Source organism: Rhinolophus hipposideros, assembly GCF_964194185.1.
Source record: "Rhinolophus hipposideros genome assembly, chromosome: 20".
NCBI lineage: Eukaryota > Metazoa > Chordata > Mammalia > Chiroptera > Rhinolophidae > Rhinolophus > Rhinolophus hipposideros.
Genome location: NC_138066.1, coordinates 43,091,534 through 43,115,010, shown reverse-complemented (window position 1 = coordinate 43,115,010; position 23,477 = coordinate 43,091,534). Strand labels below are relative to the sequence as shown.

The 23,477-nt window shown below is 41.1% G+C and overlaps 1 protein-coding gene across 5 annotated transcripts in view; it reads right to left on the bottom strand.

Moving 5' to 3' along the window:
* Positions 1–23,477, bottom strand: part of CEP112 (centrosomal protein 112) — a 343,959-nt gene that overhangs the window by 33,685 nt on the left and 286,797 nt on the right. For all 5 annotated transcript variants that reach the window (XM_081028160.1, XM_081028161.1, XM_081028163.1 and 2 more), the window contains one exon: positions 8,759–8,848. In XM_081028160.1, coding sequence (XP_080884286.1) covers positions 8,759–8,848 — 90 coding nt within the window. The remainder of the gene's footprint in view (positions 1–8,758; positions 8,849–23,477) is intronic.

Here is a 23,477-nt window from a genome sequence, read left to right as displayed (position 1 = left end):
CGACATGCAACGGTGAGACACAGGGCACACTCACCCCCGAAGAGCTGCTTTCCGTTATCCTTCAAAATGGCCTTGCGATCATGTGTACAGGTTTTAGTGGTGTGGTTTTGGGTACAAATGTTTAACTTGCTTTGCCACTAAAATCTACTAGAATAACCGATTTACATGGAACATTTTGATGAGATGTATATTTTAATGAAAATACTCATGTCCCTGACACTATGCGTCAAGTGTTTTTCAGAAAACAGGCGAGTATTCCAACTATCATTGACAATAAGATGTGGCCAAAATTAAATGTGGTTAGAGCCCTCTAACAACTCAGATTTTAGAATGATGCATCATACCAGCTGTCTGGGAACAAATGTATTTTGTTGGCACGGGAACAAAAGAATTAGTCTGAATTTTGTAAATAAACTGTGGTCATTAAAATTACTTGAAACAAGCCAGAATAATAACCATTAAACATGAAAAGTCAATAAAAGTCTTTGAATTATATTTCTGTTGCAATTATTGTTCCTGTTTTCATAATGTGCTTGGGGATAAAACATAGTTTTGAGCTGTTAGTACTTTTAAATGGATTTCACTGCTAAGGCTGTGAAGTTTTAAAATCCATTATGGAAAATGGAAATTAAAGGCTTGGAAATCTGTAAAAGACCAATTCTGCCTTTCAACAACTGTCACGATTATTGCTTAATTGATTTTCTGTCTACATGGCATCTTCCTCTGTAAGACTGCCTGTGAGTATAGATTTGTTGGTTATTCTTGATGATGAGTGAGAGGGTTTAAAGATAAGCAGTGCAATCCAACGAAAGCTTGAACTATGTTGATGTTGGTTCTCCTCAAATCTGTGTTCCTCCCAGATATGTCACGAGGCATTTGTGGGAGGCAATAAACTGATAACAGTCGTAGTGGTATAAGAGGCAGAAGGAACTAAGGTATTTCCAGAGATGTCTAACATTACCCAAAAGCTACTGATACCAAAGGGACCAAATTTTATTCTTAAATGCAGGAAGCTGGGAAAGCAGCAGCAGAATGCTAAGTTTATCTGTAGGGAAAAGAAAGGACTTTGCTGGTACCCTGCCTGCTTTGGCCTCTGAGGGCATCTTGTGGAAGAGATCTGGAAGGAAAACCTGCCCTGTTTTAGAGACCAGCAAAAGGGTGGGCCGGATGGCATTTGTGACAACATGGATGAACCTGGAGGACATGATGTGAAGAGAAATGAGCCAGACAGAGAAAGAGCATCTCACTCATCTGTGGAATTAAGAAAAAAAAAAGTGGAAGTCACAGAAACAGAGAGCAGTGGTTGCCAAGGGCTGGAGGGTGGAGACGTTGGTCAAAGTGTACAAACTTTCAGTTCTACGCTAGTTCCGGGGAGTGAATGTACAGCATGGTGACCGTAGTTAATGACACTGTATTGTCTCCTTGAAACTTGCTAGGAAAGTAGATTGTAAGTAAGCTCACCACACACAAGAACAGTAACTATGTGAGGGGACACATGTGTTAATTAACTTAATTTTGGCAATCACCTCACGATGCACATCATGAAATCATCACGTTGTACGTGTTCAATGCACACAATTTTATTTGTCCATTATACTCAATAAAACTGAAAAAAACTACTGAGGGGGAGAAGAAGAGGAAAGGTGGGCTGCACGGAGAGGGTGCTGGCTCTGTGGCTTCCCTTGGTCTCCCTGGTGTATGAAGCCTTTTGGTGCTGTGATTTCTGAGGAATAGCTGAGGGCCACAGAGAAGCTGTGAGAAGGCCTAGTGACCCTACTCACCCCAGATGAACATTATAAAAGAACATCTACAGTATTTAACAAAAGTCTAATCAAGAATACATTTAGAAAAAGGCTACTTAGACTATATTTAGGAGCGGCGACATGAAGGATCTGGGGTCCCCTGAGTTTGGTGGCCCTTGGAACTCCTCCTCTCTGAACTCCCTGCAGCAGGAGACACAGTCAGCCCTCCCTCCCTTGCTCCTCCTCTTTGTCGCCTTCCCTCTCTCTTTCCTTTCTTCCTTCCATGAATTCACAGAATAACCCATGGGTCACACACTAGGCTAAATGAGGAGCTAGGAGGACAAATGTGACAGTCGCAGCTCAGGAGCCCACCCTCAGAGAGCATCCATCGCCTGCGGGAGTCTGATGGAAAGTCTCTCATGGGGTCACGGACGTGCTCTGGGAGCACTGGTGAAAGAGGGACATGTAAAGAATGGGACATGGGAAAGGTCCTGTGAAGACTCAGGGCAGCAGAGTCTTTACAGAGCAGTTCTGTTCCACAGCAAGTGCTGGTGATGCCACAAAGATGACAGATACGGTCCTCATCCTCACGGAGCTCCCAACCTAGCAGGGAACTCTCTTTGGGTACCATGGCATTAAATTCTTGTGGCTCTGCTGTATGTCTCTGACCCTTCATTGCTTTTCAGTCCTCTTCGTAGTGCCCTCCCTACTTTCTCTGCCCTTGAATATGGTCCCACCCATAGCCCTCTTATCTGTCTCTCTGCTCATCCTCGTCAATGTCATCTACACCTGTGGGTTTTGCGATATTCCCCCATCAAGATGATTCAGACATGTTTACATTTCTAGGGTTCTTTCTTCAGTTCTAGGCTCAGATTTTCAACTACCTGTCTCCAAATGAATGTCCTGGGGCTAGCATCTCAGATTCAACATCTAAAAAATAATACTATCATTGTCAACTGTTCACCAGCTTATCAATTCAAAACTGTGGTGTTATTTTTGACACAGCCTTTCTTTTGCCCTCCACGTCTTTGTGTTCTGTGAATCTGAAGTGAGTCATCACATCTATTCCTTTCTTTCTACTCCCTTTGAGGATACAGGCAGACCTCGGAGAGATGGGGGCTTGGTTCCAGACTACCGCAATCAAGCGAGGGTTGCCATAAAGAGAGACGTAATCTTTTCGCTGGTGGAGGGTCTTGCCTTCAATTGGTAAAAAATGCAACACCTGTGAAGTGCAATGAAGCAAAGCGCCATAACGGAGGGGTGCCTGGATCCAGCTCAAGCCCTCCTGACTTCTCCTGACGACTGATGTGCATTTCAGCGCTATCACCTCTGAATTTGTCTCTTTTTGTCTCTTGTTCATGTTATCTTCTGCTGCCAAATTAATCTTTCTTGCGTATAAACACACCCATGTAAAACCCAGTCAAAGAAAACAAATCCTCGATGCTGACTGGTTTTCTGACCAATGAATGAATTCTTCAGCACTGCATCCAGGGTTGGCTGCAGTGGCCAAGCACCGTGCTTGGTAAGGAGTAGAGTAGCAAAGGCTTGTTCGTTTCTCTTTTACTGGACGAAATGGATGAAGCTAACTCGCTGGTCTTAGCCTCATGTCTGCCCTCATTCTGTTCCAATGTCCTTCCTTTCTATGGGTACCGAGCTCACATGGTCCCTTCTCCTCCGTGAAGAGGGGTACCCCCACACATCGCATCTGTATTGTGTTTTACAGTGTTTGAAGTAGCTCACACACATGGTCTTGTTTAGATGTTCACATCAACCCTGTGGGAAGGTATTATCACTGACATCTCAGGAGCTGGGCATCCGGAGAGGTTAAATGACTTGCCCAAGACCACATGTCTAGTGGTGACGCAGGTGGTCCTAGAACCAGCAGTGTTTCCCCAGTAGAGCACACTCGTCCCTGAAGACTCTTCTGTGTCCCCTCCCTGTGTCTTGGTCTCTGGGACAGCTTCTGCTCCCTCCCCAAATACACACCATCACCACTGAGACTGTCTTCGCTCACTAGACTCCTAAATTCACTGATGTGTCTAGGACTTAAATATAGAGTGGGTTGCTGCAAAGCTGTGACTGAAATGTTTTAAGTAGGACGGGTTTTTTGCTATATATTTTAAGACAATTTATGGGGTACCTGTGCCTGTACAGTCCAGACCTTTAATGCCAGGACACACCAGATAAAACTCAGAACTAAAGCAGCTATCTACTCAGAAACACTGGCCCCCAACATCAAAGAGGCCGCCAGGGACAGCCTCAGGCAACGAGATGAGGTGGGAGCCCAGGTGCTGGCAGAGAGGCACTGCCCCCTCTTCTGACCCCCCAAGGACCTGGTCCCCTGGAGGGCTGCAGGCTCTGGAAACAACTGTGTCAGCGAGCTCCAGCCCTGGCTGGGGTGGTGGGCCCTGAACGTTTACCAGCGAAAGGTCCTCCCCTGTCTTCCCCATGGGGTGGTTCTATAGGTTTGTTGGTATCAAGATAAGCAGCGCATGTGGACATGTGTTCTTTCCACATCTTGTGATTCTGAGCCACTAAGCCACTTAGAAGAAAAAGACCCTCATTTAAATTCCATGCCTGATGATGTATTACACACCTGAAACCTATGTAACTTTACTAACCATTGTCATCCCAATAAACTTTAATTAAAAAAAAAGATTAAATTCCATGCTTGGAGTCATTTTATACATATCTCTGCTCTATTAGACTGTAAGCTCCTCTATAACTTACTCATCTTTGTTTCTTCCGGCACCTATCAGTGTCTAGCACAATATGCCTGTCAAAAGAAAGGAAGGTTGAGTAACAAAAGTATAACCCTGCTGAGAAATGCACAGCATTGTGTTTTATTTATTAGGAGATCTCTGAAGTATTGTGTTTTCTTAGTAATTTACTTAAAATAACCTTCTGGGAAATTGAGTGACCAATGTAATCAAAACTATTAATACTTTCAAAACTTAAGATACCCAGTTCCAACCAAGGGGGTCTGTTACATGTATACCATTATCTACATTATATTAGGTTAAAAACTGTCATTGTTTGGTGCCTCTGTGACAAATGTATGCTTTGTACAGTGTTAAGAAGACCAAGTAAAATTTTAAACTATTTCTTTCCTTCCCTCTCTTTTCTATAATTTATCAGATTGAATTATCTAAGCAAGGGCTAGCATATTACTTATCACATTGTGAATAGTGAAATTGTTTGCTCCTGAAAATAAGATTTAGTTTGACACATGCCTGAACCTGATCAATACACAACATATATCCATTTTACATAGACTTCACTCTAATGGCAAATGATACCCTGGGAGGGAGCCACCCACGTACCACTTAGGGAGGGCTGTCCTACCCTGGGTCGGCCACTACCGCCTTTCCTGATGATTCAGGTAGGGCTGTCCTACCCTGGGTCGGCCACTACCGCCTTTCCTGATGATTCAGGTAGGGCTGTCCTACCCTGGGTCGGCCACTACCGCCTTTCCTGATGATTCAGGTAGGGCTGTCCTACCCTGGGTTGGCCACTACCGCCTTTCCTGATGATTCAGTTTCCTCCACAAGGAGGAAGTGTGAACAGAGCTCTGATCTCCTCTCCTTTGCTGCGAGTATGGGATTCTTGCTCAGATGTTATCTGGAATTAGAAATTATTAACTCCTGGGAAGGATAAAAATAAGGATGATTTTTAATTACTATTTATAGATTATAGGAAAGATCATGTTTCTTCCTGTAAGCCTGCCTTAGATAGAAAATTAGTATTTTCTAATGTTATTGGAGTTATCTTGAATCTGCACTAGGAGGACATGAACTCTGTAACTGAGAAACGAGCCTCCTCTGGGCATGAGGAGTGAGAGGGGAGACTTGGTGGCACTGAGGCAAGGGGTGGGCAGCAAGGATACCACCCATCAAGACCTGATGAGAAGCAGCTTTTTGTTTTTAATTGAAAACACAACTTTTAAAATGCCTCATTCATTTTTTTGTTTTTATAGAATCAAAACACAGGAATTTTTCTGAAATGAAAAACAGAAACAATTTAAGCTTTTGCTTTTTTTAAGCAAGCAAGTTAAAAAAAGAAGCCCAGGAAATTGTCCTTTGTAATTCTGCCAGTTTCAATTTTAATCTTTTATGCAACTAGTATTGGGATAATACTATTTGGTTGAAAAGAAAGAGAAGGAAGTTTTGATAAGCTGTTTTGCACACATTTCAGTTGTGTGATTGGCTGATGTCAGGCTGGCTACTGTTACTGCAGTTGCTTTGACAGATGCAAAAAAGAAAATCACATACAACAATTTCAAGGTTTTAAATATCCTAAGTAAACTCACATATAAGCGGACCCTATATGTGACAATACTTGTGACAGTACCTGACAATACTTCTAATTACTTTTGACTACTTTTGTTAGTGCCACAAATTGAAAGGGGGCCATAGGTCAAATTTAGAGAAAAACAAAAGTTAAATTAAATGAAATTAAATAGAGATGAATAGTATTTATTAAGTGCCCATTATTTGCTCTTCAGTTTTGTTGAAACAATTGGCATTTTTTTTCTAGCTACACCCTCGTGGATCTCGTGGAAAGAACCCAACATTTCATAGTTGTAAGGATTATGAAATATTCAGCTTTACCCAGGGGTATTCCCTGACATTTCTTTGGAAAACTTGTAGCCTAATGGAAGATATCAGGAATTAGTGTAAGAAATAGTCTGAAAAGCTATTGTCACTACAAAGAAGTAAAGCAACTTTGACGATCAAAAAGAAGTCAATAAAAAAAAAAAAAAGACTGAAAGTGCTTCCTAAAGCCTTCCTATTGTTCATCAGGGATTTCTTAATTTCCCTATTCTCAATATATTATGGAATTGTCTGTGTGAAGTTTTGCCATGAAGTAGAGTGATGTCAACAAAGTTTTACCTTAAGTCATATTTTATCACAGAGTGGAGAAGCTCCAATCCTCCAAGGAGCACTGTTTTCTGCTCTTAGGAAGTTTGTCTTCTTTTAGTTACAAGCGTCCTGGACAGAAGGTGGATCTGTCCAGCTGACCTGCAGTGACAACTAAACCTATGCTGATCCCACTGAACACCATGCTGCCATCTAAGGACGCGTCTTCCTCTGTGGTCACATCTGTTATGCTTTTGTTTCCTTTGTTCTTTGTTGTTCTCTGCCCATGGAGGTGAATGCTCCTGTACCAGGTGTCTGGAACAGTATGTTTGTTTGCCTGCCATCCTTAATAAACCGAGTTTCCCTGTCACTGCTATGCAGCTTGTTTTATTTATTTTATTTAAATTTTTTTTTCTTTTTGCAGCTTATTTTTTATGAACTAGGAATACTGTAACTTAAAAACTGTCATAAAAGGAGCACAGGTTTGGAATTCAGATAAGCCTGGGTTTGAATCCACCTGTACTATTTACTAGTTCTATGACCTTGGATGAGGTACTCAACCTTTCTGGGTTTCAATGTGCCATCTGTGAAATGGGGATGATAATGCTGGCCTTCTATGCTTATTACCAGGACAAATGAACGAGCATGTGTCTCTTTCTTGTACAGTGTCTGTCACTTTGTAGGCCTTTGATAAAATGTAGTTATTTTTTATTACTAATTTTTTCATGCTAGTATTATCTTATTTTGTGATCCTATTATTGACTGTACAACACAGACCTTGTGCAATATACATACACACATACATACATATTTATGCATATCACATATATGTGTATACATGATGTGTACATATATACACATATATACATATATACATGACATGTATATCACGCAGGGTATAGGAAAGTAGGAAGGAATCATAAGAGGTCAAATCGATTCAGCAAATATTAATACTCAGCATCGATTACATGTTACGTCTGCCATTTTGTGCAGTTCCCTACCTCATGATGCTATTTGTAAACATCTCTAGAAATGAAACAAGTTTCTCTGATAGCCTTACCTCAGTGTTTACTCTTCCCACAATGTCAAAATGACCTAACCTATCATTTCTGTACTGAACTTACTATGAGACAACCAAAGTATAAACGTCTTCAATACCTGTGGCAGGTTCTGTGCATAAAGATTGGTGGCACTCAGAAGAATGTTAGCGACACTATACCCAATAGCTGGGGAAAATGCATTTATAAAAGGTTTCGTTGAGACTTGTGATCTTTATTGATGCACTGTTGACTTTCTAGTTTAAATCGTCAAAACTACCACAAAGAATAATTCACTGTAACTAGAATAACTGAATGAAAATAACCCTTTCATTTGAAAATGAAATAGATCATTAGCTATGGTCATAGCCAGATTATTCTGGTTATATTAAACTTATTAACATAATGGAAAGAAAGAAGGAAAATTAAAATTCAAAAGAGAATATGATTTATATCTCTAAGCACAATACTGCCCGTTTATTTTAACATGATGACATCGCAGACACTGTTGCCTGCATACCCACATCCATTTCCTGTCTTCCTTGGGCAGGTTATACTTCCCCTCCTGATTCCATTACCAGCGTGTAGATCTTGATTGGTCTAGGCTGGATTTGGTGTCCTCAGTTCTCCTGCCAAGAATTGGACATGCCAGGCTGAGCATGTGACCTGTTCTGGCCAATGAGATGTGAAGGGAGGTGTGTGTGTGTGTGTGTGTGTGTGTGTGTGTGTGTGTGAGGCTGGGAAAGGTCTCCTTACTCTTTAGAAGGGGACCCCCAGAAGCAGACAGTCCCTTTGTGCCTCTGGATATTGCTAGGTCTGCATGAGGTGCCTGGAACTGCTGTAGCCATCTTGGAATTGCTTTCAGGATGAAGTCAACAGAGGAGGAAGAGCCACAAGAATGTCAGAGAAGCAAGCCAGGGCCCCCAGGCTCTCTGCCCAGAGTCTGCCCTACCTACAGACTTCTGGTTTTGTGAGGTAATAAACCCCTTTGTTGTTTATGCCAACTAGGACTGGAGTTTTCTGTTACTTGCAGCCAAAGCGTCCCAGTGGAAACAGGAAATACATAAGCTCCTTGACTTGGAGAAAGTAAACAAACCAGCCAAGCGGGAGAGGGGAGTACCTGTTCTTGTGACTCCAATTCCTTGTGCTGTAGTTTTTTCTCTGCACATCTCACTTGATTAGAGCGGTTTTCCAGTTCATCTTGTAAAGCCTGAAACAGAGTAAGATAAATACATAAACGTTAAAAATTAGCACCCTTGGAAAAAAGTTTTATCACCTGAACTGGCATTAAAAAGGCCTAAGATCTTTAAGCCTGCTACTATTATTCTGAAGAGTTCAGGAAAACAAAACCAGATTTTAAATGTCAGGCCCAGCTGTTTTATACTTTAGGATTAACTAGTATAATAAAATTCCAAACTTATTAAGCAGACACATTAGCAGGTGTCAATTTATTTTATAAAAATGTCTCTTATATTCCCAGCATAGAACCGCAAGGATGCAATAAAGCACAAAGCTGTTTCTAATTAAAATAGCTCTGTCAGTATACCTGCAAGATATACCTACACTCTGAAAAGTGTTGCATCAGGTAGGAATTGTAATATTGGACCAATACGACCTTTTTCACAATTATACTACGGCAATTTGAGTAACTTAGAGTAACCTTGAAGGAATTTCTCTACTAAGTCATTGAGGATAGTGCAGAATTGAGGAACTTGTAGGAAGTGTACAGGGATGAACTCTCAGTTGCCAAGCAGCTGTTGGAAATAGAATTCAGATTAATATGGGGAACTTACAAACCACAAAGACCAATAATTACCATTGTATCAATTACTATTTTAAATAAGGAGGTGAACGAGAAAAGAAACAGGATCCATAAGCAATCCAACATACTGATAATACGTAGGAAGTTACAATGAGCAGAACACAGGAGATGATAACTGCAAAGATGGCAGACAAATTCTCAAAATGAAATTCATTCAATCAAGACTGCCGAGTTTCTGCTATATGTCAAGAACCTATCATGTGGTTCGAAAGCGCAGTGAAAGAACACAGACGAAATAGTCCCTGCTTTCATGAAGCTTATATTATATATGGGGGGCAGACAATAAGCAAACAATCAGTATAACATATGTCAGTGGTAAGTGCAGAAGAAAACTAAAGCAGGGAAGGAGGATATTTGGTGGGGGGTGAGGGGGTGGGGAGAGAGGTTGCAGTTTTAAATACATGGCCCAAGAAGGTGGCATGTTGGAGGCAGCCACAAAGACCGGTGTGGAGAGTGAGCTCAGAGGACCTAACAGGTGACGTCACAGCGGGTCACATGGAAGCCTCAGAGGACAGTTAAGAACAGTGGGTTTTATTCAGAGGGAGGTGGGAAGCTACGGGAGGGTTGTGGACAGATGCTGCTTTGGTTGCTGTGAAAAACAGACTGCTGCTGGAGGGGAGGAGGGCGACGAGGCAGGAGATATGGAACAATTTTTGGTTAAAACAAAGGCGATGCATGTCTCCTTTATTTTTTTTCTCTGCAATAAAAATAAATACTAAAAAAAAAAATCAAGGGAGTGGTTTTTTTATTTATTGTGGCAGAAACTAGATAATATATTATTACAATATCATATATGTACATATGTAATACGTGTGTATAGATAGAGATATTTGGAAGATATATTTGTATTTTCTGTATTTTGAGAAACCTAATAACCTTTAGTTTAATGTGCCGTATTGAAGACAGTTGGAAGCCCTGACGACTGAAGTACATTTCCTCAGGGAATATACTTCAAATATTTATGAGTGCCTTCTACAAACAGGAATTCAGTGTCAAGTGTGTGCCAGGCACTGAGTTGGCCTGGCACGGGCCTTGCAGACACGAAGGGGAGAGAGCCCAGAGCTTCAGCTGCTCTCCGTCTCATACAGACATGGAGATGAATTCTCTTAAACACCAGATGTAAAGCCCAGAGGAGTCCATCCTTAGCTCGCAGGATAGGTCAGGGAGCTTACACCATTGAGCAGAGCAAGCGGGGCAAAGAGAAGAGAAAATAGGCACAGAGGGAGAGAGGCAGCGGGACGTAGCGCAGACGTGTGGAATTTGAAGGCAGTGTGTTAAAATTCCAGTCCAGTGCCCTACCACTGGCCACGTGGACCTGAGCAAGCTGTTTCACCCCAGAGCCACAATTATAATATGTCCTCTCTACCAAAGATGAAATAACACCTGCTGCACAGGATTGCAGTGGGGGGTAAAAATAAAATCCACTCAGTCAACCGCTCCCGTTGTTATTGATAATAGCGACCATGATACCAGCCTGACAGTGAAGCTTCACACGGCTCAGCATGACCAGAGCCAGAAGAGGGATTGAAAGACAGCACGAAGCTCTGACACAGAATGACCGGACAACAGTGACACCATGAATTGATGGAGTGACTAGAAGCAAGTCAGAGCAGTGGGGGAAGTTTGGTTTTTGACAAATTGAAGGTGCTAGTGGGCTTTCCAAGAGGACCAGTCACGTTGGGAAGCTGGGTCTGAAGGGTAGGGAGGGGTCTCCTGCAGAGGTGCAGGCGGCTACACTTCCTTGGGGAAGTAAATACAAAGATAAGAGGTTCTGCAACCTGCCCTTTAGGGGACACCCGCACTTAAGGGCAGGCAGAGGGGACATGGCCAAGTAGGCTGGTGAGAACTCAGAGGTGTCTGAGGAGAAGTTAGTGTTACAGGAATCTAGTTAACAGAGTCTCTAAGAGGACAGGTGACAGAATGAGAGCTGATCCTTTCTCTGTACTTCCCATGGTGAGGAAACTATTAAACCTACCATATTTTATCAATATTATTGAAATAGAAGTGAAATTACATTTGCTTTTCAAAAAAGTACCACTTTTCAAATTTGCTCATAGTTTAACAAACGTGATCTTTCTAAGGTTAATCAGAGAAAGCAGTATGTCTAGAAACTACTTTTATTACCTATTAAAAATCAGCTTAAAAAATTGAAGAGAAACCAAATAATATTCCACTTTCAAAAAAGTTAATATGTACTAGATGAAAAGAAAATGACAGTTTATATTGGCAGCTGTTCCTGGTCTCATATTCTAAAAATTTATTAGACCATTAGAGCTCCAACCTCAGAACTTGACATAAGGACTATGTGAAAATGACCACAATTAATAAGTACAAGCAGGAACTTTCTTTTAAGTCGTGGCTTCTTTATTCAAAAACCTTCAAGTCTGACACACACACAAATCACAATGTTCAGTTTATTCCTGAGAAAAAGCCCAAGATAATTAAAGAACAAAATGTCCAACACTGGGTCAAAAGCTCCAAAAAAAACCCCAAACCCAACTGGAACAGTTAAACTGTTTATTCTGCAAAATTGTTCCTTGCCTCTTAGCTCTGCTGTGTTAACTTGCACCACTACTGAAAAGGCGGTTCTTTTCTTCCAATTAAACTTGCCTTTAAAAGCCACGTAAGTCAGCTTGCTGCAGGAAGCTACAATGCGCCCACTTTCAGGGTGCACCGTGTGGGTAGGGAACAAAGGCTGACACTTTCCATAAGAAAAATGTCAATGACATAATAAGCTTTATGAAAACAATGAGGCTATCCTACCCTCTTTAAAAGGAGCAGGTTATAGGATAATTTGATTGGTTTGTTTGAAATATGAAAATGCTTGAAACAAATTAAAGTGTAAAAGGTTTTACATGTTAATGGATTTTTCAGGGTGAGGAGAAGCCCTGGTAAACTAATGCACTCACTGAATGGCACCTGTGACAATACGAGAGCTTTTCTGTTGATCTGAGGAAAAAATGTGTATTACAGTCAATGCTATGCTCATAAAATTTATAAACATGATTGAAACAAGCTACTCAACCTGTAAAACCATGCACTAAGGAATTATGTGAAGTCTTATTAAAAACCAGTTTCTCTCATACTTGTGAATCAATTAAACAAATATGAAATGATGGCAGACACATGACTTAATAATGAATAAATGAAACAAAGGTTCATTTCAATTATAAAGTGGTTAAAAAGTTATTTAATAAAGGAAAACATCATTGGAAGGGGGAAATACCGTGCCATCATGATAAAAAGATGTAATCAAAATGTTCCCAGTGTACAAAGCAGATGACAGAGAGGCTTTTGGACTTAGGGTTTTAGTATGACCAGAAGTCTTTCTAGAAATTTCTGACCTTGCCTTTGGCCAACATCTCGGCCAGCTCCATGTATAGGAGGTGGGGGGTGGGTGCCCATTCTGGCAAGTGAGAGCTATGATCTTACTACCCCTTCCCAATAGGCCGTCTGAACACAAAAATTTGTTTTCAGCTCAGAACCCAGAATAGCTGTACTCCAGGTTCTTACCAGAGATATAATCTCAAACTGCCTACTCTCCCACCTTTTTTTTTTTTTAATTTTTATTGCAGAATATTGGGGAATGGTCCGTTTTTCCCAATAGGACCCATCAGCCCCAAGTCAAGTAGTTGTTTTCAATCTAGTTGTGGAGGGCACAGCTCATGGGCTTATGTGGGAATCAAACCGGCGACCTTGGTGGTATGAGCACTGCACTCTAATCAACTGAGCCAACCGACCACCCTTACTCTTCCACCTTTACCAAAACCTCAGCTGTGAGAAATTTGGAAAAATCCACTTGCACGTCAACACAGAATCAGCAGTGTAACAGTCACCCTTGTCCTGAATCACTTGCTCTGGAAACATGTCAGCAGAGCAAACTGCAGAGGCCCATTATCTTACACATTTTATGTTACTCCAACTGGAGAATCGGGCCCTCCCACTTTTGAAGAGGTTTCAAACCAGTTCTCACTGACATGAAATTTAATGTGTTTTACACAGACAGTCTGCCTCGTTCTGTGTTGCCAAGTCTAGCCTTTTCACAAACCATCACTTTTTGATGCCTATGGGCACATTTTTCTGGGCCTACCATTCATCGAGGGCAAAGGACAAATGGACCATTCCTTGTTTGGCTGCATGGCATTCTCTGAGAAGTGGGAACTTGAAGATTATATTGTTCATATATTTTAAGGGACTGCATTAAAGCGTATGTAAGCACAAAGATTGTGCATTAAAAGTTTTGCCCTATATAAATATAAAACTGGGATTCTCAAAGTCACCTTGTGATTATGGAACAAGGAAAGAGATGAGCCTCTGCTGGATGAAATGCACAAGGGGCCTTGGTAGCAGCAAGCTCTGTGGAGCTGAGGAGTTTAACAAGACAAAAAAAAAAAAAAAAAAAAAAAAAGGCAGACTATTTGTACGAAAGATGCTGCCCAAAAGAAGTCAGCCTAGCAAACTGCTGAAAATTGGGGAAGCTGGGTGATGGGTCGATGGGATTTCTGTGTACTCATCTCCTTACTTTTGTGTGTTTGAAAGTTTCCATAATAAAACGTAAAAAAAAAAATGTTTTTAAAGCTTTTCCAACTTCAAAAACATGAAGTCACCATATCCTTCCTTTCAAGAGGTTTGAATTTACTATCTTACTTCAGAGAAAACAGATGATTCATTCATCATTCAGTGGGTAGGAGGGATGTGGAAGGATTTCCCCATGTATATTTTGGACACAAAGTGAAGGAGACCACGAGTGGAATGTTCATGTTAGGACCTAAGGAGAAGATAACTGGAAAGGCGAGGCTTATTTATATTTTTATTAATATTGTAAATTTATATAATTTACATACAGTTAAATACCAGGTTTATTTTTTAATGGTAATGGTCTGTTTTTCATTTAAAACATGTAACATGATTGAAAAGGTTGTGTGTAAATAAATATCTGTTAAGATTATAAAATCTTGATACGAACCATCTTCCACTGATTGGTTTGCCCATCAAACAGAAATGACGCCTGATCTGGGAGTATGGTGAAGAGACACTACTTACCACGTTTCCCCAAAACTAAGACCAGGTCTTATATTAATTTTTGCTCCAAAAGACACATTAGGGCTTACTTACGTTCAGGGGATGTCACCCTGAAAAATCATGCTAGGGCTTTTTTTCCTGTTAGGTCTTATTTTCGGGGAAACACGATATAAATGGGAAACAAGGATGACTCTCATTTAAACCTTAAGTGCCTTTTTAAGCACGCTCACATTTGTTTAAGTAGCATTCCTTCAATTCAGTTTACAAATAATGCCGATAATATTTCATGACGATTGACACAGAAACAGCGAAGATTTTCTTCTACTACTTTTAACTGAAAGTTAAGGGAAAATTAAATAAAAGCAGTAAAATCTCACTATTTTTATGAGGACTTTTTTTAAAAAAAAGTCACATCTTAAACAACTGAGATTCTGGGATACAGCAACAAGACCAAGCATCAGATGAGGAGATATAAATCTGGGGCTAAGGAAGATGACACAATGGTGGAGAGTGACATTTTTACTGGGTGGTCTCACTAGCTATTTACAGAGGCCACTCTAGCTCCTGTTTTATTTTTAGTTTTTTAAATAGCTAAATCTACTAACAAAAGGAACAAGTCTTCTTCAACTGAAATGCCAGTCAAGATTTCTTGTAAAGTGATTTCTTCATTCAGACCTCCCCAGGATGAATAACAAACCATAAAAAAGTTTTATTTGTGATTGTACAGTAATGGAGAATGGTTCATACTATAGATCTAAAGAAAATCAGAACCATAGTTACTGCAGAAGCCACTAATGTATTTAAAACCCAATAGTATAATTTCTTTTCTTTATGGCTTACATTCAGGTTTTTAATTTTTTTTCACATTCCAAGCAAGCACCTTTTTTTTTTCTAACCCTCATAATTCAGTGTCTTGTGATGCTGGTATGAAGAAAAGGAGCTCTTTGGGGGTTTTAACCCAATACATATGTTACTCTTCACATAAAGCAAAATTCCTTTCAGGTGGAAACTTTCTAGCTGTTGCAACAAACCACATGTCTGAGAAACTGCACTCTGATACTATGACCTATTGCTCCAGTCCTTATTAGGCTACTGATTCAACATAAAAGACAGAAACACTGCACCCAATATAAAAAAGAGTCATGGTTTTTGCGAAACAATGAGAAACTTTTCACTTTTTCTCTCTTTTCTTTTCTCTCACTTACTTTCAATCCTTTAAAATTCCTAAATAACTTCCGTTAAAAGTACTAAAAATGCACTTTTAAAAAAGTTAATGTTTCCTGGTCTTAACAGAGGTTCCAGGAAAAGAAATTGTGTTATCCTAAGACTTGGATATCTGAGGAAGCTGGAATCTCCTAATGTACCTCATTAATGTTTCTCTCGTCACACAAAAGACCATCCGGACATTACCCACATCTCTTCTTAAAGTAGCCATTATAATTTCCACTCAGGAAATGCAAAGCACATTTCCCCCTCCGTCATCCAGACAGCTTCACTTGTGAACATGTTCTTATCTCGGGTGGTAGAAATCTAGGATCAAGTTCAAGAACCACAGCTAGGATTTTTCGGGATCACAGAGGAATTTCCTCATTTGGCCAGTGTGATAACCACTCACCCTGGAGCTCAGTCTGTGGAACAGAGTGTAAACTGTTAAAGCCTCACCAACCACCCCTCTTCTGCGCAAGCCCAGGGAAGACGGAGCACCCATAAGTCAGTCCTTTAAATTTCGATTTTCTTACACAGCTAATTATTCACACATGTGATGGCTTCGGCCTGCAGCCTCATTCCAATTGCCCTCCAACAAACTGAATTTCTCCTCCATTAAAACTGAAGTCAAGATTCATTTCTTCCATGAAACATTTCAAATCGAGATTGCAGAAAACTCAAATTTCTCAGCAAGTCATAGTGTCCCCATATGATAACGGATTTACATACCTCTTTGTATTATGAATTTATCTGACTATTTTCTCATTTTAGACTATGAGCTTCACAAGGGTAACACCCCCAAACCCATATTTTTAAAGTGATCTCTGAAATGCTTAGTAAAGTGTTGACACTATGAAAGTAATATTTACTGGTGACATTAACCAATTATATGAAGATCAAGTTGGCTTTTATTTAAAACAGTTAGGGTATTCCTACTAAAATTTCTCCAGATTTTCTTTTCCCCCTCCCTCAAACTACTCTCTCTGTCAGTGTCCTCATTTCCATCTCTTTTCAGATTCTAAGGAGCCAGTCACAGCTGTTGATCTCTCCCTTTCTGTTGAGCCCCTCTCAGAGTCTAAACTAGCATGCTTGTCTTTTCTAGAGACTGGTCCCCTTGCTTTACATATGTCGTAGGGGAAAGTATATGTTGAATTGGGAAGACACCGTTATTGTCCCTTTAACCCTGACTTTCCTTCATTCGATGATGATGACCACATTTCCCACGTGTTTTACTACATTACCCATATTTCTCCCCCATCCTAATTCCTTCCTCATCTGTAACCTGATTGTGGCCTCCAACACCTTATTAAACTTGTGCCCTGTGAAGTAAGCAATCACCCTTTTATCGACAATCCAATGGCCTTCTCCACGTCTTCGTTCTCCTTGATCTCTCACTGAGCACTGTACCCTCTCCTTCCAGAAACATCTTCCTTGGACACCATAGAATCCTGCTTGTCCTCCGCCTTTTTCCACAGGCTTCTTATTCATCCTCTTCCTTTTAATTGTGGGTATTTCCCAAACTAGGTTCTTATCTCTCTACCTGTCTCTCTAAGCATTGTCTCCTTTGGATAATTACTTAATCAATTACATAAATTAATAAAAGTATTTCTGTAATCTTAGCATATATCATGTACTAGGCACTGTGCCAAAAAGTACCCTCAGAAAGCATCCAATCTAATGTATATGACAAATTTACAAAGGGATGATTATAATGCCACTGAAACAGTGCTGAAGAGAAGTCTTCACAAGCATTGGGCCTGAACACAGGAGGAAAGCAACATGTGCTGGGGAAGGGCTGGAGCGAGAAGACTTGATCGAGGCAGTAATGTGTGACTGGAGAATGTTTGCCGGGGGAGAGAAGAGGGGTCCCCGCAGACTCTATCTGGAGGGAAAGGCATGAGCACACAAACCAGCAGGGTCGTTGACTGCACAGGAGGGGCGGCACGCAGATGATGCCCACTGCGCCACGCAAGGCTGCCTGGGGCTGTTTGGAAGGGCCTTGTGGGCCAGGAGGAGTGTGGAGAAGCACAAAAGGCCTAAGCTGATCGCACAAATAGTCAGGTGGCCATGCAGACAGGGGTGGCTGTAAGGCCTGCTGAAGGCGATGAAAGAGTCTTGGTAAGACACGCAGCACATCTCTGGGACAGAATGGGGGGTGTTGGATCTAGTCACAGTCTGCTCTCCCCATGCATGCCAGAAAACCAGGCCCTGGAAATTGTGCCGTGTGCCTCAGAATCATTTGTGCAAAGGCAGGCACAAGCATTTTGCCAAAGATTGGGAATCCAGAATGAGGTAAAATACATTAAATTTCCAGTAAGTGAGACATGGTTTGGACATTCTAAAAACTAAAAATAATAATTAAAATCCCCCACAGTTTTAGAGCCCGTGTAACATAAATCAGGCAGGAAAATCTGCCTTAGGAATTCACTCTGTCATAGCAGGCAGACCATGAGGAGGCCGCCGCAATATCCTGGGTGACATGAGCCTGGCTTGGACTAGCGGCGGCAGGGAGTGATGGGCCTGGGGTGCCCATGCGGGGATGGCAGCAGGGCCAGAAGGCAGAACTGCGGGGCTTGGTGACAGAATTAGTGTGCCAGGTGAGAGAGCAGGTCTACAGAATGACGATGTGGCTCCCAGCATAGGTGGCTGGGTGCTGCCATTAACTGAGGCAGGGAACACAACGGAATCAAAATATATGGAAAAGAAGAGAAAAAAATGAGTTTTCTGTGTGACAGATTCAGCGGTAATATGATACCAATGGCTTCACCATTCGAGTATGGCGCCAAAAGAGAAAGAGTAGAAGAACAAACAGTTTGGGGGCAGGAAGATCATGAGTTTGGTTTTAGAGCCATTGAGTTTGTAGCATTATCATGACACTCAGCTTTCACTGCTCAATGGGCTTGAAACACTAGTTTCAGCTAGAACTTTCCTGCTGACGATTTCCTAAAACTCATCTTCACACCCATTACCTCTCAAGTCCTCTGACCTGTCGTCTCCAATTGTTTCTCTTCTGTGCGTACACAGCTGCCTCACGGTCATCTCAAACTTATCAAGCTCAAGACCAAACTCATGATTTCCCCCTTCGACCAGCTTCCCTCCCAACTGTCCTGCTGATTGGGGACATGGCCATTGTTTTAGTCACCTAGGTTTGTATCTCAGGCCTCTGTGAGTCCTCTCTCCTTCAGTTCTCACTCTTAGTTGCCTGAATCCCTTCAATTTCTATTTGAAATGACTCTTAGCGAGGTCTTCATTTTTGCACACCAGGATTCCACACTTTTCCCATTGTGTCATCCTGCATACCACTGAAGACCATTTTTTTCTCAAAGACTTATCTTTTCATGTCATTCTCCATCTCTGAAAACACGAATGCCTGACCATCTCTTACCTCATTAAGGTTAAAATTCCTTCACCTAGTTCTGAATCGCTTCATAATCTTTCTTACTGTGCTCCACATACTTACTCAAGGTTAAGATATTAGTTCTTCCGTGTCAAGCACCATGATAGGGGCTTTAAATACTCGACTTCCTTTCACAATAACCCTTCAAGATAGAACTCCCGCCTTACAGGAAGCAGCTAAGGCTCTGAGAGGTTGCCCAAGGCTGCCCAGCTGGAAAGTCCCGAAGGCAGGAAATGGTCCCAGGTCAGCTTGGCCCTGGAGGGAGAGGTGCTGCCTGAACACCTGCCTCTTGTGCCTCTCGGCCTCCATGAGGCTCATCTCTGCAATGCTTGTGGCCTTTGTTCTTTTCTTCATTTTATCTGAACGCATCCTTCTGCCTATGTGAATGCTGCCTTCCTACAAAAGCCTCCAGGGACCCCAAATGATTTTGGTTTGGTTTTAAGATAAGTGGTCTTTATGGAACCTATGTAACTTTACTAACCATTGTCACCCCAATAAACTTGAATTTAAAAAAAAGGTAGGTAGCCTTTAATTTCATGAATTATAATGTACGAAAAGCAAGAGGAAAAATCAGTTTCTTTGTGTCACAGATTTCATAGTAACAATGATGCCAATGGCCTGTCCATTAGAATGTGGTTCAAAAAGAAGGGACTCACACAGTGTTGTGGGTTGAGGTACGTTCTCCAAAAAGACATGTTGAAGCCCTCACCCCTAGTACCTCAGAACGTGACCTTATTGGGAATAGGGTCACCACAGACGTAATCAGTTAAGATGAGGCCATCCTGGAGTAGAGAGGAACTTTAATCCAATGTGACAGAAGGGAACATTATAAGAAGAGAAGGGACACCCAGGAAGAGGTTGCCCATGATGACAAAGGCAGAGAGTGATACATTTCAAGGCCAGGGAGCACCAAGGCTTGCTGGGAAACACAGAAGCTAACAGAGGCAAGGAAAGAGTTTTCTTTCGAGTCTTCAGAGGAAGCACAGCCCTGCTGACACCTTGATTTCAGATTTCTGGCCTCCAGAACGATGAGACAATAGCTCTCTGTTGTTTTAAGCCACCCAGTACCAAGAGTATTCTCATTATGAGACAATCTGGAAAATGGCAGTAGGGGAGTTGGCACATTCCTAGATGATGAAAGAGAAAATGTCCGAGGTGTGGAGGTCGAGGGCCGTGGGTGAGTCTTTTTCCGGCACCTCCATATTCACATAGGGGATGGAAATTATATCTGCCACATAAAGTGTTTTTTCTTTTCTTTTTAACCTTAGGAGACTGTGATATCTGGAGCCAATACTTATGAAGGAAGAAGTTTAAAACTTTCCGTTTAAACCACTTAGAATGAGAGGATTTACCAAGATTCTGTTTAATGTTCAGCTGACACATTGTCAAAAACATTTATCATGCAACCTTTTGAAGTTTCTTCCACTCCCTTTTAGTTATTAAAGCTTGGATTGCAGTTAGTTATCAACAATACAGCGGACACGTGATAGTGTGTTTGTAGTCAGACTTTCGGTTTGATTTCTGAACTACTAAGCAAAATTAAATTCTCCTGATCAGAACAATGATTAGTGACCTAGATTTCATGCTGAATGCACAACACAGTTGATTTCTGAAGTCACTTCTCTATGGACGTAGAGACAATGTAAGGGATTTAGAAATTTAAGTGTTTTATAACGCTTGAAATTGTAAGAATCTTCAGATATAAGAATATGCCACTTTTAGCCAAGATGTAATTCTTTCGGTGCAAACTAGCAAATAGTGACCAATTTGAGATTTCTCTGGCAACTTAATTCCTAATATAAATTTCTTCACATTGAGAATACCTCCAGTTCACATTTTCACAAGAGGAATAAAAACTATTTATAGATAATTCAATTGGATAATATTTTTTAAGTCCATATAATGTGACAGACATCGTATAGAAAGCAAAAAGTTGGGTAAGACGCACTGACCTTTTCAGGAGCTTACACTATCATAGAAAGTACGTGATAAGGACAAAAAGCAGGAGAGCTTTTCTTCTTAAGTGTCCAATTGAGAGAACAAAAGAAAAAGGGAAGGACAGAGGAAGAAGTTCAATGACACCACAAGGAGGCAAGCAGATAAATAGAGAATGTGGGACATTCTACAAGACAAATGACTGGGTTTTTGCAAGAAGTCTACAGGATGGAATAAAGAGGCAGGGTCTGCTTAAGATTGAAAAAGACATAATATGTGTAACAACCAAATGTAATTCTTGGATCTTGTTTGGATCCTGATTCAGACAAATCCACTGTAAAATGGTATTTTATGAAACAGATAGTAGATGATACTAAGAGAGAACCGAATTTTCTTAGGTATGCCATCGGCACTATGGCTCTGTGAGACACTGTGCACTTTTTCTGAGAGGCATTCTGGAATACATGGGGTAAATACTTCAGCACAGGAAAAAGGGAAACAAGATGACATAAATGTGTCCGAATCTGGGTAACAGCCAAAGCTGGGTGAAGAGTACATAGGAGTTCAGAATACTATAAACTCTCTGCTTTGGTATGTTTGAAAGTTTTCATAATAAAATGAAAAAAAGCCCATATACAATAAAATGAAATTGGGGGTGGGGAGAGCGGGGAAAACATTGGGGGAAAAACACAAGTTGTTCAGGAAAGTCTTCAGGAAGGTAGTGGCATTTGGGAAAAATCCTGCACAGTTGCTACGATTTTGACAGGCGGAAGGTGCAGAAGGGGAAGGAACTATCTGCCAAAAAATAGCATTTGCAAAGGTAAATAAGAGAAACATGGGGGTGTACTTAGTAAAGCACATGCAGTCTATAGGAGAAGCTCCTAGCAAACGGGACAGGAAGGCAGCCCTGAGAAGAATGGTAGGGTCAGAGCACTGTGGCCTTAGATGGAGCCTGAGTTTATACTTACTTTATTGAAGAGGAGAAGAATGTGTGTGCAATGCCCAAACTCAGGAAAGGATCCACAGTCACTTCCTAGACAGCAGTAATACGTGTCTCAGGCTTAGGCACAAAACCGGACATGTTATCAGTGCTCCTACTTTCTTCCCCTATCCTCCCACCCTGTGCTCATTTGACGGTATCAACAGCCCACTATGCTCAATGGAACAATTCCTGAGGTGCTGTGAGAGAAGTCAGGGCACGAAAGATGAATATTAGGATAAAAAAGAAATACTTCTCGACCCACTTCTTTTAAGTCTCAGAGGAGATGGAGGTATTCTGTATTTGTATGTGAAGTGGACAGTAGCCTGGAGAAAATTATGTCTAATATTGGTTACATCTCAGGCAGGAGTAGCTCCAAAGCCTTCTGAAACATGGCGCAGTAAAAATGCACAAATAAAACAGAACAGGACAGGGTTACCCGCCTCACCATCCCCACTGGGTCGTTACCGCCCTCTTCTATCCAACTGGCAAGGCCCAGACAAACATGTAATTTCCGCTGTGCCATGAAACCCTTCAAAAGAGTTTTGAGCAACAAAAAAAGCCTGCTTTCTCACCAACAAATGTAAATAGTGACCAAAATAGTACTAGAAAGTAAGCTTGGTTAGAGCTGTCTGGGCCCTGCTCTAATTTTCCCTTTTGGTGAGAAGATGTGAGCAAGTCTGTGCTTTGTGTAGGTGGGTGCAGTGGGTGTCATTTGCAGGCAAGGACTGGTGGGGGCTCGGAGCTGTGCTATTGGCAGCACAGAGCTATAATGAAGCTCGTGTTCATGGCAGAAGTCACCTGTGCTAAGCTGATTTAGCTAATGCTGAACACTGGGCATTTAAACTATGAAAGGCAGACTCAAGGCACAAAATCAATGGGAAACACTTCCAAAGTAGTCTAAGAATAGTACACTGACAACCTACACCACACTATGGTTGCTGTACATCAATCATTCTTTTTCCTGTGTGTTTTTCTGGTTTCTGAGCTTCATGGTAAGGTAGGTAGATGGTATATGGCAACTGAGTATTCTGGTTGCTTTACGGAAATGCGTAATGTAAGATGTGAGTAGGGTATGGCTTTCTAGCAAGTGATCTAGGGTGTTACCAGGTGTGCATACAATTAGAACCTACTGATATAATTAAAATTATTACATAGCCTTGCTGAATTTGCTGTTTTTATTTTGGGGCACGACAAGTCCAAATCTGCAAAGAATATGAATTATATTAACTTAGAAACAAACACATAAGAAAATCTAAATATAGCCATTTAAGGAAAAGCTATGCCATCTAAAGAACAATTTAGAAGTTATTTTAAGAGCTATCCCAAATTGTGCTACACATTGGTTCCTACAAAACACACTCGGGAAATGGAAAAATTTATGAAAACAGTCAATTTCTATCCCTCAAATTCTTTAATAACTATCCTTTCTTTCCATGTCAAGTCAATTTACTTTCTTTCTTCCATAAGTTCTTCTC